This window comes from Xiphias gladius, chromosome 21 (assembly GCF_016859285.1).
Source record: "Xiphias gladius isolate SHS-SW01 ecotype Sanya breed wild chromosome 21, ASM1685928v1, whole genome shotgun sequence".
In the NCBI taxonomy this organism is placed as follows: domain Eukaryota; kingdom Metazoa; phylum Chordata; class Actinopteri; order Istiophoriformes; family Xiphiidae; genus Xiphias; species Xiphias gladius.
In genome coordinates, this window is record NC_053420.1 from 16,097,139 (window position 1) to 16,114,557 (window position 17,419).

A 17,419-nucleotide genomic window follows, 5' to 3' on the forward strand; every position below is an offset into this window, starting at 1 on the left:
AATACATGCTGTACTTGAGTAATGATATAATGAAATAAAATTAATATTTTTCAGAGGCTCTCCTCATCTCCACAAACCCGTATGACTTTTCTATGGTCAGTCACGGTGAAATCAGTGTCAAGAGTATCGATGACATTGAAGAATTCATTGCCACTGATGTGAGTAGACATATTGCAAAATCTGAAAGAGTAAAAATTGCACTGTAACTTTAAAGGGATTAAATATTCTACCTAATGTAAGGGTTCCTCAGATGATGTTGATTATAGTGTGTTTGAGCAAGTGATAACACACAATGTAAAAGTAAACCTATGTTTGTAATGAGGCTTCTTGACTGGAGAACAAAAATACTGTGGATAACCAAAGAGGAACCGTTTACAACAGATCTTTGTTTTTGATGATTCATTCTGCAGACTGCCATTGACATCCTGGGCTTCACTACAGAAGAGAAATTAAGCATTTACAAGCTGACCGGAGCTGTGGTGCATCATGGAAACATGAAATTCAAGCAGAAACCTCGTGAAGAGCAGGCTGAGCCGGATGGCACTGAGGGTAAATAATGGAGTAAAATTTCTCCATATCATAATTGGAAATTTCTTTTTACTAACATACTGTATGTTTTTCACTGCTTCCATTCATCTTCTAATCAGAGACCCAGTTTTACATATACAGTGATGTTTGTATATTCAGTGATGCCTCTACAATTGAGAATGGATGCACTGTATAATTAGGGTGTCTAGAGTGTTTCAGAGGGTCTTGCATTACCCTGGTTGAAGGCCAGGTAGAGAGTTCATGTCACTGGAGGGAGATCAGAGTAGATCTTCTGGTTCTTTTAATTGAAAGGAGTCATTTGAGTTGCTTAGGGCATCTTATAAAAAGGCCTCGCGGATGTTTTCCAAGTAATGTCTTCTGGGCACATCCAACTGACAGTAGACCCTCAGGCAGACCCTGAACATGCTGGATCCCTCCTGGCAAGGGCATGCTTCAGAAGCCTCAGCAGCAGAGGGATTTGGTAAATTCAAGATTTTCTGGGCCACTCTGCTTAACTTGCTGTCACTGTGGCCTTGACCCAGCTAAGCAGCACAGGATAAATATTATAGATTTTAATATCATCACCAATCACCATTGTAACTTGGTAGCATTATCTAGTAATATGGGTGATCTTTGTGGTTTCTGTTTCTATCAGAGGCTGATAAAATCGCCTACCTTATGGGCCTGAACTCTGCTGATATGCTCAAGGCATTGTGCTACCCAAGAGTCAAAGTCGGCAATGAAATGGTGGTTAAAGGTCAAACTGTGCCACAGGTAATTTACATAAAGATATTAGTCTATGAACAAAAATGTCTTAGTTAATATGAAAATACCACTTGTCTTGTTTAACCAGAACTTGAACTCTTTCGATCTTTAGGTGCATAATTCTGTCATGGCTCTCGCCAAGTCTGTCTATGAGAAAATGTTCTTGTGGATGGTCGTCAGAATCAATGAGATGCTGGATACAAGGCAGGCCAGAAGCTTTTTCATTGGTGTCCTGGATATTGCTGGCTTTGAAATCTTTGATGTAAGTAAACTACACATAGCACTTGTTTATGCAGAGTGAACTGGCTTAATAAAAGTCTGACCCTGTATCCTGTTTTTTATTTTTTTAGTTCAACAGCTTTGAGCAGCTGTGCATCAACTTCACCAATGAAAAATTGCAACAATTTTTCAACCACCATATGTTTGTCCTGGAGCAAGAAGAGTACAAGAAAGAAGGAATTGAATGGGAGTTCATTGACTTTGGCATGGATTTGGCTGCCTGCATTGAGCTTATTGAGAAGGTGAGCCACATGCTGTATATTCACAAACACAGAAAACTGTCTGACGACTTGAAAGCTTTTGTTTAAAATAATCATTTCATTGTGACAGCCAATGGGCATCTTCTCCATCCTTGAAGAGGAGTGCATGTTCCCCAAGGCAACAGACATGACCTTCAAGAACAAGCTGTATGACCAGCATCTTGGGAAAAGTTCCCCCTTCCAGAAACCAAAACCTGTAAAAGGCAAACCTGAGGCCCATTTCTCCCTTGTACACTATGCTGGGACTGTTGATTACAATGTCCTTGGCTGGCTGGACAAGAACAAAGACCCCCTGAACAGCTCAGTGGTTCAGCTCTACCAGAAGTCTGCAATGAAGCTGTTGGCCTTGCTGTTTGCATATCATGCCTCCACAGACGGTAGTATTTTTTTCATATTTAAGTTACAACACAACATGTAAGATGGAAAGACATGTGCTGTATTATGGTAATTTCAGCCAGAGATCATCAGTACATTTCAAAGTTTAGTTTTGACAGGGAAAGAATAAGCAAAGCTCACAGGGCTTATACAAAGTCATCCCCAAATAATTTAAGATAAAACTATAAAAAGTATTATCACCAACACAAAGATCATCATAATTACCAAAGTGCAAAATGAGGATGCAAAATGAAAATAAAACTGTAAATGCTTTTCACAGATACTAAAGGAAAGAAGGGTGGTGGCAAGAGGAAGGGTGGTTCCTTCCAGACAGTGTCAGCTCTCTTCAGGGTAATTTTTGTTTTTACAAATGTGTTTTATACTCACTTTTCAATACTTACGTGAATAATAGTGTGTATACAGTGCACAGGGCTGTTCATAATTGCTTATCCTAATGCTAAGCTTTACACAAGAAATAGGAATATAGTATATGTTTATACCAGAGATGTATTTTTGTAACAGGCCACCTTTCTTACCTGAAAAAAATATTGCTGCAGATGAAGGTGTTGTTTTGATGAGGGAGACCTTCAGCATGGGGTGTCCATGTTTAGTCTCCTGATACAACAAATTGTGAGAGGAGCAAGCAGAATGACAAATTTCTAAAACATGTATTAATTTAAAAAAACTGTTTTGAGGAAACATGTACTTCAATTTTGATATACTTAATTTCAGATATACCACAAATGTCCCCCTTTTAAACTTTACAAATTGAAAATTCAATGTTAAACTCATTTATTTCCCATCATTTGTTTTTTTTGTGCTGTGAAGTTATGTTATCTAAAGGTTATGAAACATGTAGGGTAGTGTAGTCATGTTAATATCAATTATTTTGGGAAAGAAATAGAAATGATTAATGTTTTGTCCATCACCAGGAAAACTTGGGGAAGCTGATGACTAACTTAAGGAGCACTCACCCACATTTTGTGCGCTGTATAATTCCCAATGAAACAAAAACACCAGGTAGGTCTCCAGAAGTCACGTCTAAGACTAACAACAGTGTACACAGTACATGAATAGCATTGCAAGTCTCATTTCCTTGCAACAGTTCCGATATGAGAAGTCTTCATGCTGTTGTGTGTTTGTTTTTTTTTAAAAATATAATCACCTCATGAACTCATAACTCATTGACATGCTTGTTAATTCATTAGCCCGTCTGGGTGATGTTTATGACACTAGTTGTCCCTGTTACTATTTAAGGTCTTATGGAGAACTTCTTGGTCATCCACCAGCTGAGGTGTAACGGTGTGCTGGAGGGCATCAGGATCTGCAGGAAAGGTTTCCCCAGCAGAATCCTCTATGGTGACTTCAAGCAGAGGTACAGTAGCTATTTATGTACCCGTTAGTCCACATATGATTCTGCTCTCTAGATGATCTGATCCAAGTAACTCCTTTCCAGATACAAAGTATTAAATGCCAGTGTCATCCCAGAGGGACAGTTCATAGACAACAAGAAGGCCTCAGAGAAACTACTGGAATCCATCAATGTGGACAGGACACAGTACAGATTTGGCCATACTAAGGTAAATAAAAAATTTTTATTACAATCATGAGATAGTAAAATCAATGTGTAGCCTAAAACAGAAAAAATGTTTTGGTTAAGTCAACGCCATACATCTATGAATAGGTATTCTTCAAAGCTGGACTTCTGGGTGTGCTGGAGGAGATGAGAGATGAGAAACTGGTTGAGCTGGTCACAATGACTCAGGCTCTCTGCAGAGGTTTCCTCATGAGACGTGAGTTTGTCAAGATGATGGAAAGGAGGTAGGTTGATGATTTTGCAAACAATAAAAAACTTTGTACCTCCAAGGCATTTGATAAAAACATTTGAAAAACATTTGATATTAGAAAATATTTACTGTATGTGTGGGATGATACACTGTTAAATAAAAATATAACCTATTTATATTAATAGACAACATTTGTCTGACAGCATAACTCTCACAAGACTCCCCTCATACAGGTTAGTCAGGCTCTCCTACTGTATTATCAAGGACATTGGTGCTTTAGTTCTGTTCCCAGCTCACACATATTCTTTACTATGTGTCCCAGTGGACTTTCTCAGTAGCCAAATTTTATTTCATGAAACTGTTGTGACTTTAGGTAACAGTGGTGGATTTGAAGTCCAGTCCAGAGATGAAGTGCGTTAGCAGTACAGTGGTGTTTTGTTTCTTGCTCAAACCCTGGACATTGAGTCAGTCATTGTCAAAGAAAAGTTATACTAAACAAAAACTACAGATTTAAAAAAAAACAAAAAAAAAAACAACCCTCAATGCGGGAAAGTCTTAAGACTATGAAGTGTAATGCTTCTTATTGCTGTAAACTTTTCATCTCTTTTTCTGATCAAGATACTACATTTGCTGTACATTATGCAGTGCAGTTTATGTCAGTTGTTTATGCACCATATTCTTCAGACTTTCTATAAATATGACTGTGAATGCAGTTACCGGAAGAGTGGTTTGCTGTTGTAGACTCTAACGTGGTATGTAGGAATATATAGGGCTGCTTCAAAGTGGTTTCTCCTGGCTAATATTTTATACACTTCAGTACAGTCAGTACTGTAACATTGATGGAAAATGTATGTCTGACACCCTAATGAGATCCAGGGAAACAGAGCATATGGATGGATTATAATGATTTTGGGCACACTTTCTGACAAATCTTTGTCATTATTGCACATGAGCTATACTTTATCTTGATCCTTACCCTTTATCATTTTTGATTCTTTAACGTTAGATATGCTCACGGGAAAAACTCATGCACAATTGTTTCATTCAGCACCATGGCAAGTGCAACCTACTGGTTATCTATCTGGCACTTGGTCAGACCTCCATAGATGTGGAGTTAACCCTTCATTTTCAGTTACCTAGTTTGAGTCAGTGTGCATCTGGTCTCCCAGTGTGGTGGGGCAGAGAGAAGTAGGTAGCAGGTGGAGAAGGAGCCGTGAGGGAAGCAGGCGATGCAGCAGTCAGGAGATGGAGTAGTTGAGCAGGTAGGCAGGGTGAGGAAGAGGGCTGATAGCAGGCTAGGCAAGCTGGAGGTCTGGCCCATAGCACACAGAAGGCTGGCATGCAGGCAAGCAAGCAAGCAAGCAAGCAAGCAAGCAAGCAAGCAAGCAAGCAAGGGTCCTGGACACAGAGAGAAAAATGTTAAGACGAGGAAAAAGCACTGGAGAAAAACTTAGACAATTTAGTTCAAAGCATCTTGTGCATAATCCACCAGCCTGGTGAAAAGTGGCTGTAGGACCGGGGAATATATACTGCAAGCTTGATGAGCTGATGGACTGTGGGTGTGCTGGCTGATTGGCACCAGGTGGCTGAGAGAGAGGGAGGAGCGCCATGCCTAGGACACAGACACACAAACAGTACACACACAAAGCCAGACGGGGGAAAGAGGAGTCAGGGGCTAGACCATGACAATTAACCCCAGACAGTTGTGTGTGAAGCTGTGTAATATCCGAAACTCACAAGAACACAATTGTTGTCTTTAGTAATTTGTCGCAGACTGGTACAGCATTTTTCCATGGAGAGGAAGAGTCAGATTTCTGGTTCAAACAAGATATACACTTTTGGTAGCAGTGGATTAAGTGAATCTCTGCGTATAAGATAGACCACATGATCTCTTTCCCCCTGTGGATGAAAGATCATCGAGCAGGTGGATAGACTGGGGTGATCGGACCTTTGGGTCCATATCTGTGGCGTTGTTTGATGTCTTTTTCCTTTATTGAACAGTAGCTCCTCAGCTAAGACTTGGTCACTAAGGTCAACAACACATTAACATATTTCCAGAATGCTATAGTGTTAAGCTTTTGAAATTTTATTTCTACGCTCAAAAATGGATGTAAGTGCTGATACTACTGCAATAAGAAACAGCCTCAACCAGCTGTCCTATTGTCTTAAATAAGTGCATGTGTATTCTGTAAAACCGAGCAAGAAAAGAATGATTTTTTTCTGTGTCTTGTATCACCAGGGAGGCCCTTTTCTCCATCCAGTACAACATCCGCTCATTTATGAATGTCAAAACCTGGCCATGGATGAAGCTGTACTTCAAGATTAAGCCTCTGCTGAAGAGTGCAGAGACTGAGAAAGAGATGGCCCAAATGAAGGAGGACTTTGAAAAGACCAAAGAGGAGCTAGCAAAGGCTCTGGCCAAGAAGAAAGACCTGGAGGAAAAGATGGTTTCTCTCCTGCAGGAGAAGAATGATCTCTTGTTGCAAGTGCAGTCTGTAAGTTGGATCACCATGCTCTATATGTGTTTCTACTAAATATCCTACATCAAATTACTCATTTGATGACACAAATCTGCTTGCTTTAACTTTTAGGAGTCTGAAAACATTGCTGATGCTGAGGAAAGGTGTGAGGGGCTCATTAAAGCAAAAATACAGCTTGAGGCCAAACTCAAAGAGACAACTGAGAGGCTGGAGGATGAGGAGGAAATCAATGCTGAGCTGACTGCAAAGAAGAGGAAGCTGGAGGACGAGTGCTCTGAGTTGAAGAAAGACATTGATGACTTGGAGCTCACCCTGGCGAAGGTGGAAAAGGAGAAACATGCCACTGAGAACAAGGTGACAGTCATAATTTCAGTTTATTCAACTGTGCGCATTTTAAATATACTTATATATTTAAAATATTAAATAATCTAATTTATTTAAACGCTTTAGGTTAAAAACCTGGTTGAGGAAATGGCTTCTCAAGATGAGGCCATTGCCAAGTTGACCAAAGAGAAGAAAGCCCTCCAAGAGGCCCATCAGCAGACCCTTGATGATCTGCAGGCAGAGGAAGACAAAGTCAACACTCTGACAAAGGCCAAGACCAAGCTGGAGCAGCAAGTGGACGATGTATGTAATCTCGCCATTGAAAGCAAATGCTGAACATACCAATCATATCTTTATTTTGACTTAATGAAACACCTCCTTCCTTGATAGCTTGAAGGTTCCCTGGAACAAGAAAAGAAGCTTCGTATGGATCTTGAGCGAGCGAAAAGGAAGCTCGAAGGAGATCTGAAACTGGCCCAGGAATCCATCATGGATCTGGAGAATGACAAACAGCAGTCTGAGGAGAAAATAAAGAAGTATGTAAGGACGGGAACTTAATTTATGACCCCCACAATTCCCAAATGACAGTGTACATCTAACATTTTTCATTATTTTTGCTGTTAAAGGAGGGACTTTGAGATGAGCCAGCTTCTCGGCAAGATTGAAGATGAACAGGGACTTAGTGCTCAGCTTCAAAAGAAAATCAAGGAACTGCAGGTAATGTGTCAATATATGTTTGGACTTTGTGGAGGGGCATTTTGTTGAATGTTTGTGATTGTGTCTCAGTCAAATACACGTTTAAAATAATCTTTCTAATGGAAGTGAACGATGGATGGACATAATGAAATTCAAGAGCACATATTTTACACTCATTAAAATTATAAAAAATTCTAGGTCTTTTTGGTTCACTTGCATCTTTACAATTAAGATTCAGTTGGGAGTTTGAAGTGTCCTGTGCTTTGCTGTCAGAGCAGAAAGCTTATTTTAATTCTCTGTATTATCAGAAATTAGATTTTCTCATTTTTTGATAATGTAATTTACAGTTTGGTGAGAGACCCAAAAAGCTAGGTCAAATGTACTGTTACTGTTAGTGTTCAAAATAATGGTCATTTGAAGTAAGGGCTTGGCATACAGTACTTTTAAATATGACTTATGTACTTTTTTGTTTTTTGCATCACAGGCTCGTATTGAGGAGCTAGAAGAGGAGATTGAGGCTGAGAGGGCTGCTCGGGCCAGGGTGGAGAAGCAGAGGGCTGATCTCTCCAGGGAACTTGAGGAGATCAGCGAGAGGCTCGAAGAAGCCGGCGGCGCAACTGCTATTCAGATTGAGATGAGCAAGAAGCGTGAGGCTGAGTTTCAGAAGCTGCGTCGTGATCTCGAAGAATCCACCCTGCAGCATGAGGCCACCGCTGCAGCTCTGCGCAAGAAGCAGGCTGACACTGTGGCAGAGCTGGGAGAACAGATTGATAACCTCCAGAGAGTCAAACAGAAGCTGGAGAAGGAGAAAAGTGAATTCAAGATGGAGATTGATGACCTCACGAGCAATATGGAGTCTGTCGCCAAATCAAAAGTAAAATTTACAAATGATTCTTTTGATCGTAGATTAATAATTACAGCAATTCCTGTTTTATTGTCTACAGAAGCATTGTGACTATGGTGGACTTCACTACACATTGTTGATTTATGTCTGTAGGGTAACCTGGAGAAAATGTGCCGTTCTCTTGAGGATCACCTAAGTGAAATAAAGACCAAGAATGATGAACATGTGCGTCAGTTAAATGAAATGAATGTTCAAAGATCAAGACTAATAACTGAAAATGGTGAGTGCAACATCTGGGATCTGGGATTAAATACCTGCAATGTTTCAGAAAACACAAGGGCATAAATTAACACAAATCACTAAGTAAAGATCTTGAAGAAATTATTTTGCTTGACTCCAATCAGGGGAATTTGGTCGTCAGCTGGAGGAAAAGGAGTCTCTTGTTTCACAGCTTACAAGGGGCAAACAGGGTTATGTTCATCAGATTGAGGAGCTCAAAAGGCACCTTGATGAAGAAGTCAAGGTACTATATTATGATCTTGTTGACTTTTGCCACTAGTGCTCCGATTTATTTCTTAGTAAGAAATGTAAATTTGTATGGGATTAATATGTATTTTGCCATTATTAGGCCAAGAACGCCCTGGCTCATGCTGTTCAGTCAGCTCGTCATGACTGCGACCTGCTCAGGGAGCAGTATGAGGAGGAGCAGGAGGCCAAGGCTGAGCTGCAGCGTGCAATGTCCAAGGCCAACAGCGAGGTGGCTCAGTGGAGAACCAAATACGAGACTGATGCCATTCAGCGCACTGAGGAGCTGGAGGAGGCAAAGTAATGGACAGTCCTGAAATCACACTGTTTCCACATGCACTGATTCTGTAAGTGATCATAAAAGCCGTTTACTGTACGTTTTAACAGGAAAAAGCTTGCCCAGCGTCTTCAGGATGCAGAGGAAACCATTGAGGCTGTGAATGCAAAATGTGCCTCTCTGGAAAAAACAAAACAGAGACTGCACGGTGAGGTGGAGGACCTGATGGTCGATGTGGAGAGAGCTAATGCTCTGGCTGCTAACCTCGACAAGAAGCAAAGGAACTTTGACAAGGTCAGATAATTTTTATAAACATATGATTTTGACCATTAACATGAGGTGACAAAAAAACTCACTTGTTTGTTATACTTTCAGGTTCTGGCAGAGTGGAAACAGAAGTATGAAGAAAGCCAGGCGGAGCTGGAGGGAGCACAGAAGGAGGCTCGGTCATTAAGTACAGAGATATTCAAGCTGAAAAACTCCTATGAAGAAGCTCTGGACCACCTGGAAACCTTGAAGAGGGAGAACAAGAACCTGCAACGTGAGACAACAAATCCTGCATGTGATTGTTGACATTATTTTGAAAAAAGATAAACACATTCTTTACTAAATATGTGACAAATTCAAGATTAAGGAAAACTGAAAATCTAAAGCATATGGTACATTAATGTAAGTTAAAATTGTTTTGTAAATATGACACTCCGAACATTGTTTGGGCTTCAGCTGTAGGCCTGATCTTACTGTAGAAAATTAGATTTAAGAAAATGAAGAAATACTCTAATTACAACGCTAAACTTTGCTGACAAATTAATATTAATGTATTATATGAATTTTGTGGGGGGTTTTTTCAACAGAGGAAATCAGTGATTTGACTGAACATATTGGTGAAACTGGAAAGACAATCCATGAACTGGAAAAGGGGAAAAAGACTGCAGAGAATGAGAAAGCAGAAATCCAAACTGCCCTAGAGGAGGCAGAGGTATTTAAAATGACATATTTGCAAAGTGAAAACACAGACAAGGAACTAGAGAAATAAGAATCTTTATGGTCAAGAAACTGCAACCAATACTTAATACTTAAATTTTGTTCTCCTTACATTTAATTTTTTAGGCTACACTGGAGCACGAAGAATCAAAGATCATGCGTATCCAGCTGGAGCTCACCCAGGTGAAAAATGAAATTGACAGGAAAATTGCAGAGAAGGACGAGGAGATTGAGCATATCAAGAGGAACAGCCAGAGAATAATCGAGACCATGCAGACCACACTGGATGCTGAGGTCAGAAGCAGGAATGATGCCCTGAGAATCAAGAAGAAGATGGAGGGAGACCTCAATGAGATGGAGGTTCAGCTGAGCCATGCCAACCGCCAGGCAGCTGAAGCCCAGAAACAGCTGAGAAACGTACAAGGACAGCTTAAGGTATGGTGGCATATTAAAGAAAACTGCAGGTTACAGTTTACTTTATTTTTTACTGCATTGTAAACATGTTTATTATTAATTTAGGATGCACAACTGCATCTTGATGAAGCTCTCAGAAGTCAGGAAGACATGAAGGAGCAGGTTGCCATGGTGGAGCGCAGGAACAACTTGATGCTGGCTGAGATCGAGGAGCTGAGAGCTGCACTGGAGCAGACAGAGAGAAGCCGCAAAGTGGCTGAACAGGAGCTGGTTGATGTCAGCGAGCGTGTGACACTACTGCACTCTCAGGTACCCTCAAAGGCTGACAAACAAGAATTGAAACTTTCTTCTTCTGTATTTGAACACATGGAATTTCATTGTTGCTTCTTTTATAATAGAATACCAGCCTTATCAACACCAAGAAGAAGCTGGAGGCTGACCTTGTCCACATCCAAGGTGAAGTAGAAGATTCTGTTCAGGAAGCAAGAAATGCTGAAGAAAAGGCCAAGAAGGCCATCACTGATGTGAGTCAAAATGATTTAGATGTAGTTCTTTACCTCTTTCTGGTATTGGAGCAATGGCTTTAGTCTTGTATGTCGTGCTATAGGCGGCCATGATGGCAGAAGAGTTGAAGAAGGAGCAGGACACCAGTTCTCATTTGGAGAGGATGAAGAAGAACCTGGAGGTGACGGTGAAGGACCTGCAGCACCGCCTGGATGAAGCTGAGAATCTGGCCATGAAGGGCGGCAAGAAGCAGCTCCAGAAACTGGAGGCGAGGGTATGTTGCGAAAAAAAAAAAAAAATATATATATATATATACTTTTCTGGCTCTGTATCCCTGTACTTTTTGAAATTAAGTTAAATTGATGACTTTCAATTTTAATTTAAGGGTCCATCTCTGATAAAGGATGTAGAAAATGTAGCCCTTTTTATACATACCCACTAAAGTATAAAGGGCTATGAATTTTACACTGTTCACCCTAAATGGATGTGAACACACCCAAAGATTGAACGTCAGCACTGTATGTGTTCATTTATACTGGACTTTCAGCTGTAACAAATCTTTTTTTTGTTTTTTTTCTTGTTTACCTAAAAAGCTCTTAAGATTTACATTATATGACTTTCCTGTTTGAATGTTGATGAAATCTGGACTTCTTGTTGTCAAGGTTCGAGAGCTAGAGACTGAAGTCGAGGTTGAGCAGAAGCGTGGAGCTGAAGCTGTGAAAGGCCTCCGTAAATATGAACGCAGAGTCAAGGAACTGACCTACCAGGTACAGAGAACCAAAACATAAATCTTATATAGTACATCTGAAAATTTAATTAAACAGGGAAGCAACCCATTATTATCACTTCACATTTTTTGCTTTTGAAGACAAACTGGATGTAAACTTTCTTTCAAACCCCTAGAGGGCATGAGTCACCATCATATGTCTGAAGCTCCAACAGAGCTTAACATACTAAGGTGATATAGAGTAGACCGCAGCTAAAAATAAACACTCTACTCGTCCTGCTGTAAATGCATTCGGTTATGTGCTTATATTAGTTTGCTACGTGTCACATTTAAAGAAATGTTTAACAGATTTTCACCATGAAAAATTGGAACTCTTGAATGTTCACGTGATTGACAGAGGTGAGTGAGTGACAGAGTGTTTGTGCAGCACTACAGGATGCCCTTAAGACATTCTTCAAGTGGTGAAAGTGAAAGTATGCAAATTTCTCTGCTGTTTTGCATTAAGTGTATGTCTTCAATATGTGTAGCCTTTGTGGTTTTAGTCTCGCCACTCTTTCTGAAATGCCTTCACTGTAGAAGATGCATATAAGAATGCGCTGTGGGCTTTCGAGTGCTTTTTGAAGATATTCGAAAAAAACAAGAAGGGATGATGGAGCTCCATGTAGTTTTAGTCTCAATCTGACTAGTCTGTGTACCGCCTCTAGACGGATGAAGACAAGAAGAACATTGCTCGACTTCAGGATCTGGTGGACAAGCTGCAGCTCAAAGTGAAATCCTACAAGAGGCAGTCTGAGGAAGCTGTGAGTGTGAAATATCTGACACGTCCAACACAAATAGGCGTTACAGCATTAACACAATTACTTAAACTGTGCTTAACACTCTTGGACTGACAACATGATGCAGCATGATTCCACGAGTGTGTGGCTTTTATCTCATACAACTGGTAAGATGGTTCAAGATATCACTATAATTTCACTTTGTGCTTTCCAGGAGGAGCAGGCCAACACTCACCTGTCCAGGTACAGAAAGGTTCAGCATGAGATGGAGGAGGCTCAGGAGCGAGCTGACATCGCTGAGTCCCAGGTCAACAAGCTGAGGGTTAGGAGCCGGGAAATCGTCAGGGTATATTGATTTTGAATTCTATTCTTTCATCAGTGATTACATTTTCTGGCATAATAATAATGATACCAAAAATCTCCAGTATCTTTACAGAATATTTTGATAATGTCCTTTACCACTAACTTCTCATTGTTTCTTTGTATTGATTTAAAGACAAAGGAGGCTGAAGAATGAGCATCAGTCTAGACGAGACACAGCACAAGAAATCATACAATATGATCTTTTTGTCAAGTGTGTAACAAGAAATAAACCTGCAAGCAATTGACTGTCTTATGTTTTTTTTTTTTTTTTTTTTGCTGTTAAACAGTTTGTTTTCCTTAATTCTTAATTCATGTGATATATATATATATATATATATATATATATATAGTGAGGGCTAAAACAAACAAAGTTCAAATGTAATGGTGATACCCTTTAACTTAAAGGTTGTAGAAAGAAAATTGCAAATCAGGCAGTGTCTCAACTATTATATAGTACAATATAATCCTATAGAAAACAGTTCCTGCCAATTCATTTACACCAATTGCATACAGAGATACCTTTATCAAAGCTTTCAAAAAAAATTATAAATTGTTACATGATTATACACTATAAACTACAGCTTAAGACAGTTATTGGCAGTTCTTAATGCATTAAACTAAGTAAATTAAAGTACTTCCAATGTCAAAAATCAGACAAATCGTCAGATTTTTTTTTTTTTATAATAAGAACATAAATCTAAAAACTAATAGTAGCACTGGACTTCAACTGCAATCTTGAGTGCTGTATTTTGTGTCTATAAGTGGCCAGTGCAAATTTGTCATTCAAAATAACCTGGATGTCAACTGTCGCCTGTTATCACATAAAAGTCCTCTAGGTTACGATAAGTGCAAATCTTTGCCATGTGGTGATAATGTTACTGACAGTCTAGTGACCTTACAGTTTTTCTATGTGCTTCGACACATATGTTGCACCGCGTCAAGTTGGGGTTTTGTGATGAAAATAGACCAATTAGTGAACCACAACAGACACTGATACTTCTGCTCATGGTTGGGCATAAGCAGTGATGTCTCAGCTAAGATACCTACACTATAAGTTAATGTTCATTATAATTCATTATATATTTGCGATTTATCTTTTCAGAATATGCAGGAAGATGCAAGTAACTATAAAGAAATACAGAATTTTGCTTTTCACTGAATACCCAGTAGTGAAATTACAACTTTACTTGACCAGAATTATGACTTAAAAACTAATCGACTTGGTGTGCATCACGGGCAAAATAACTTCACAGGCAGATTGAAGAAATGGTACACTCACAGTGCTTGTCATGAAGTTAAAAAAGATCATTAATCATAATCTGACAGAAGGAGTCTGATTGGCACAGTGGTTTTTTTTTTCAAATTATGAACAGACTTTGCTCCTGTATTAAAATGTATTTTAGTCATACAGTTGTTTAACTTCTCCAAATCATTCTATTGTTGTACTTAAATAGTTACCCATTTATTATCTCTGATTGTATTAGTCCATTGTTGGCAGTTCTACAAATCAGTGAACGTGACTGCTGTATAGCAAAACTGGATCGACAGGACTTTTGCAACAATGTGATGAAGTATCTTGTTTTGTCAGTTATTTAAATCACCTAATTAGCCAAAAACAGTCTTACCACTCTGGTTATTTTGTCTTTAAACTTTTATCTTTAAAGTATTTCTCAAGAAAATTCCCAGAAACATTATCACAATATACAGTTTATTGACACTGAAATATAAGAGTACTGTGACACACGATTTTATCCCTGTGTCCGACCCCTACTTCCAAGCGCAGTTGACAACTTAACGACTTTCTACTACTTAATATGCTTGCTTATCGTACACCATGATTCCCATTCTGTTTTTATATAATTTCTCATTCAATTATTACTTTAATTTGCACTAAGATTTGACTGAGTATATGTACTGATTCGAATTAAACAAATCTGAAAACACTGGCATAAAATTGATACAAGTGTCAGTAGATCTATTGATTAATTTTTTTGTACTTTAATGTAAAACTGGATTCACATCTTAGAGTTGTGAGTACTAGTGCCCTTTTGTCAAACAGGAGGCTAAGGCCACCAAGGAAGTGAGTGTTTCATATCAAAGGTTGTTCCACAATAAGACTTGAAGCAGTGACAAATGGCAGAGCTCTGAGAACATTGCTGAGGAGACAGCTATATTTGTATTTCTTCCAAATAAGCACACCCAGGAGCATAAGAGATCAAGTATCACATTTTTATTGAATATATAGGCCTGTTTTGTAGGGTGTGAAGTCCTCAGTATTTAGCTCCTAATGCCCTCTCCCCATCTTTGCCAGTTCAGTGTCATCTTTCAACAAGGAAAGAATGCAAACTACTACACATCATATAACATGATGCCCTACTTGCCGCGTATGGGGAACAGACACTTGACTTAGAGGAAGGTCAAGCTACAAGCCTGGCCTCGTCTTAAGTTCATCTGTCAGGACAAACAGTACAACAAGACCATTTAAAGAAAGGGTTTAAAAATACATCCGCACCCTCGAGACAACACAAGTGCCCATCTCGAAAAACCTGGAGACACAAATCTAATCACCTGTTCACTGCAGATTCCACGTCGGACAATACAGCTGTAACCGACAGTTATAGATTTTACTGTCCCTCTGACAAATAAACCACTTTATGCAGCACGATGTTCAGGGCTTCATACGCTACAAGCCAAGTCATGACTACAGCTAGAAGAGGTGATATAACGGGGTCAAAAACATCAAACTGTTGACTTGTCGACAGCAGTGGTTCTACCTAAGGATAAAGCTGTCTTCATGTGTAAACCTTTGACTTTCAGCAGCACAAAGGGGAGACAAGCGGGTCAATGTCTGAGCCCCCCCCTCCCCACACTCTCACACCCTCGCACACACACACACACCCCACCCCTACCTCCCACCCCCCACACCCACCACATGACAAGTTACACTGTCAGAAATGCAGAGATGAAACCTGATATGCAGGAAAATATGGGGGGGAAGTGATTTCAAAAATGGATTAGATACAAAAATGGATTAGGAAGGATAAAGTAAGTTGGGGTAAAAAAAAAAAGGGGGGGGGGTGTTAAAAACAAACCACTTTGTATCAAGACAGGGCCGTACAGAAAACCATCATAATGAAAATGTAAAGTAAAATGTAACAGTAGGTGTTATCATCTTTGTTGCTTCTGCTGTTCTAATTGAATGTCAGTTAATAAGCGAGCAACTGAAGCTCTTCATGGACGGTGGAAGACGTGGCTGTTCTTTAGTAAAGTGGCGCTTTGAGCTGTTATAGCATGCTCACCAGCACCTAACACAAAGTACAGCTGAGGCTGATGGGAATGTCATTGGCTTTTTCGGGTGTTTAGTCATAAACTAAAGTACCGAAAAAATAAAATTTCGACCTGATGACATCACAGTAAATCCAACTAAAATCACACTATTACAATAACCTTATCAATTTTCAGATGCGGTAATTGGTTTGATGATATCAGTTTTTTTTGTTAACATTGGTGTGAAACAGGCCTGTGTTGTAAATTAGAACCACTTCAGAAACACATTCAGGTTTTTCTTTTACTGTGCAAGTTAGGTAATTACAAGCAATTGGAAATGAATGAATCCGGTCAAAAAACAGATACAAATTAAGCTGTAAAAAGTGCCCTTAATGCGATATTTTGATGAATAGGTCTGATTTGGTCCTGCTAGTTCAAAATATCAACTTTCATAGGTAGTCCCTGGAAAGCTGGAGCCCTCTGACCTCCACTAGACCCAGCCAGACGACCCTCTTAAGATGGACACGTCTGTCATCAGTCTGAGCTCTAGGATTATCACACCTTCTTAAACCACAACAAAAATCACGGTGGAGCCAGTGGATCACTATTTGGCATTCTGTAGGTTTAAGAGTGGTGTAAACCTTTAGGGCCAGTTGTGGGTCAAAAATTGTGAGACCAATCCTCAGACTGTGTTAGATCACTGTCAGTAGGGGATTAATGGAAACCTGAGACTGCTTCCCCCCAGACAGTTCCCTCGAAGTCATGTATACTAACATAAGGGAGTATAAACATGGTAACCTTTTACTTTGATATAGCATATATCTATGACTAGGTCATTCATGACAATATTTTAAGGTTTATTATTGTCTTGTTGAATTTTACACTTACAGTTTTTCTGTCTGGAAAGGCCACCAAAAGCAGGTTTATTTTGTTTTATTTAGATGAATGTGTTGACACTTTGACACACTTTAATGAGAAAACAAAACGAGATCATAGTGTTCACAGATCTGCTTCCATCACATGACCCAGGTCACAACCAAAAGCACAGGCTCCCTCAACTTTTTTGGAGCGTATGTAGTCCAAGTAGAAGTTTATTTGGATGGTACAGTTTCATACAAAGTAAGTTCAAAATGCTTTACAAGGTAACAACACATTTAAACAAAACAAGCAAAGCCTACAGTGACAGAGAGAAGGAAAAGAGAAGAACACAAGCACTGAAAGCAGCAGAGAGACTAAGTAAATGA

At 39.5% G+C, this 17,419-nt stretch overlaps 1 protein-coding gene across 2 annotated transcripts; it reads left to right on the forward strand.

Moving 5' to 3' along the window:
- Positions 1-5,652: 5,652 nt before the first annotated feature.
- Positions 5,653-13,150, forward strand: LOC120807522 (myosin heavy chain, fast skeletal muscle-like). Of its 2 annotated transcripts, none has more exons than XM_040159685.1 (21): positions 5,653-6,104; positions 6,234-6,489; positions 6,586-6,828; positions 6,925-7,101; positions 7,189-7,334; positions 7,425-7,515; positions 7,979-8,368; positions 8,492-8,618; positions 8,743-8,861; positions 8,967-9,163; positions 9,251-9,434; positions 9,516-9,681; positions 9,995-10,119; positions 10,251-10,559; positions 10,644-10,847; positions 10,937-11,062; positions 11,146-11,316; positions 11,705-11,809; positions 12,474-12,569; positions 12,760-12,891; positions 13,042-13,150. In XM_040159685.1, coding segments are annotated over exons 1-21 (3,387 nt in total). In that variant the 5' UTR covers positions 5,653-6,102; the 3' UTR covers positions 13,063-13,150. The 2 variants fall into 2 exon arrangements, with proteins under 2 accessions (XP_040015619.1, XP_040015620.1); XM_040159686.1 differs by having other exon boundaries at positions 5,653-5,918.
- The last annotated feature ends 4,269 nt before the right edge of the window (positions 13,151-17,419 follow it).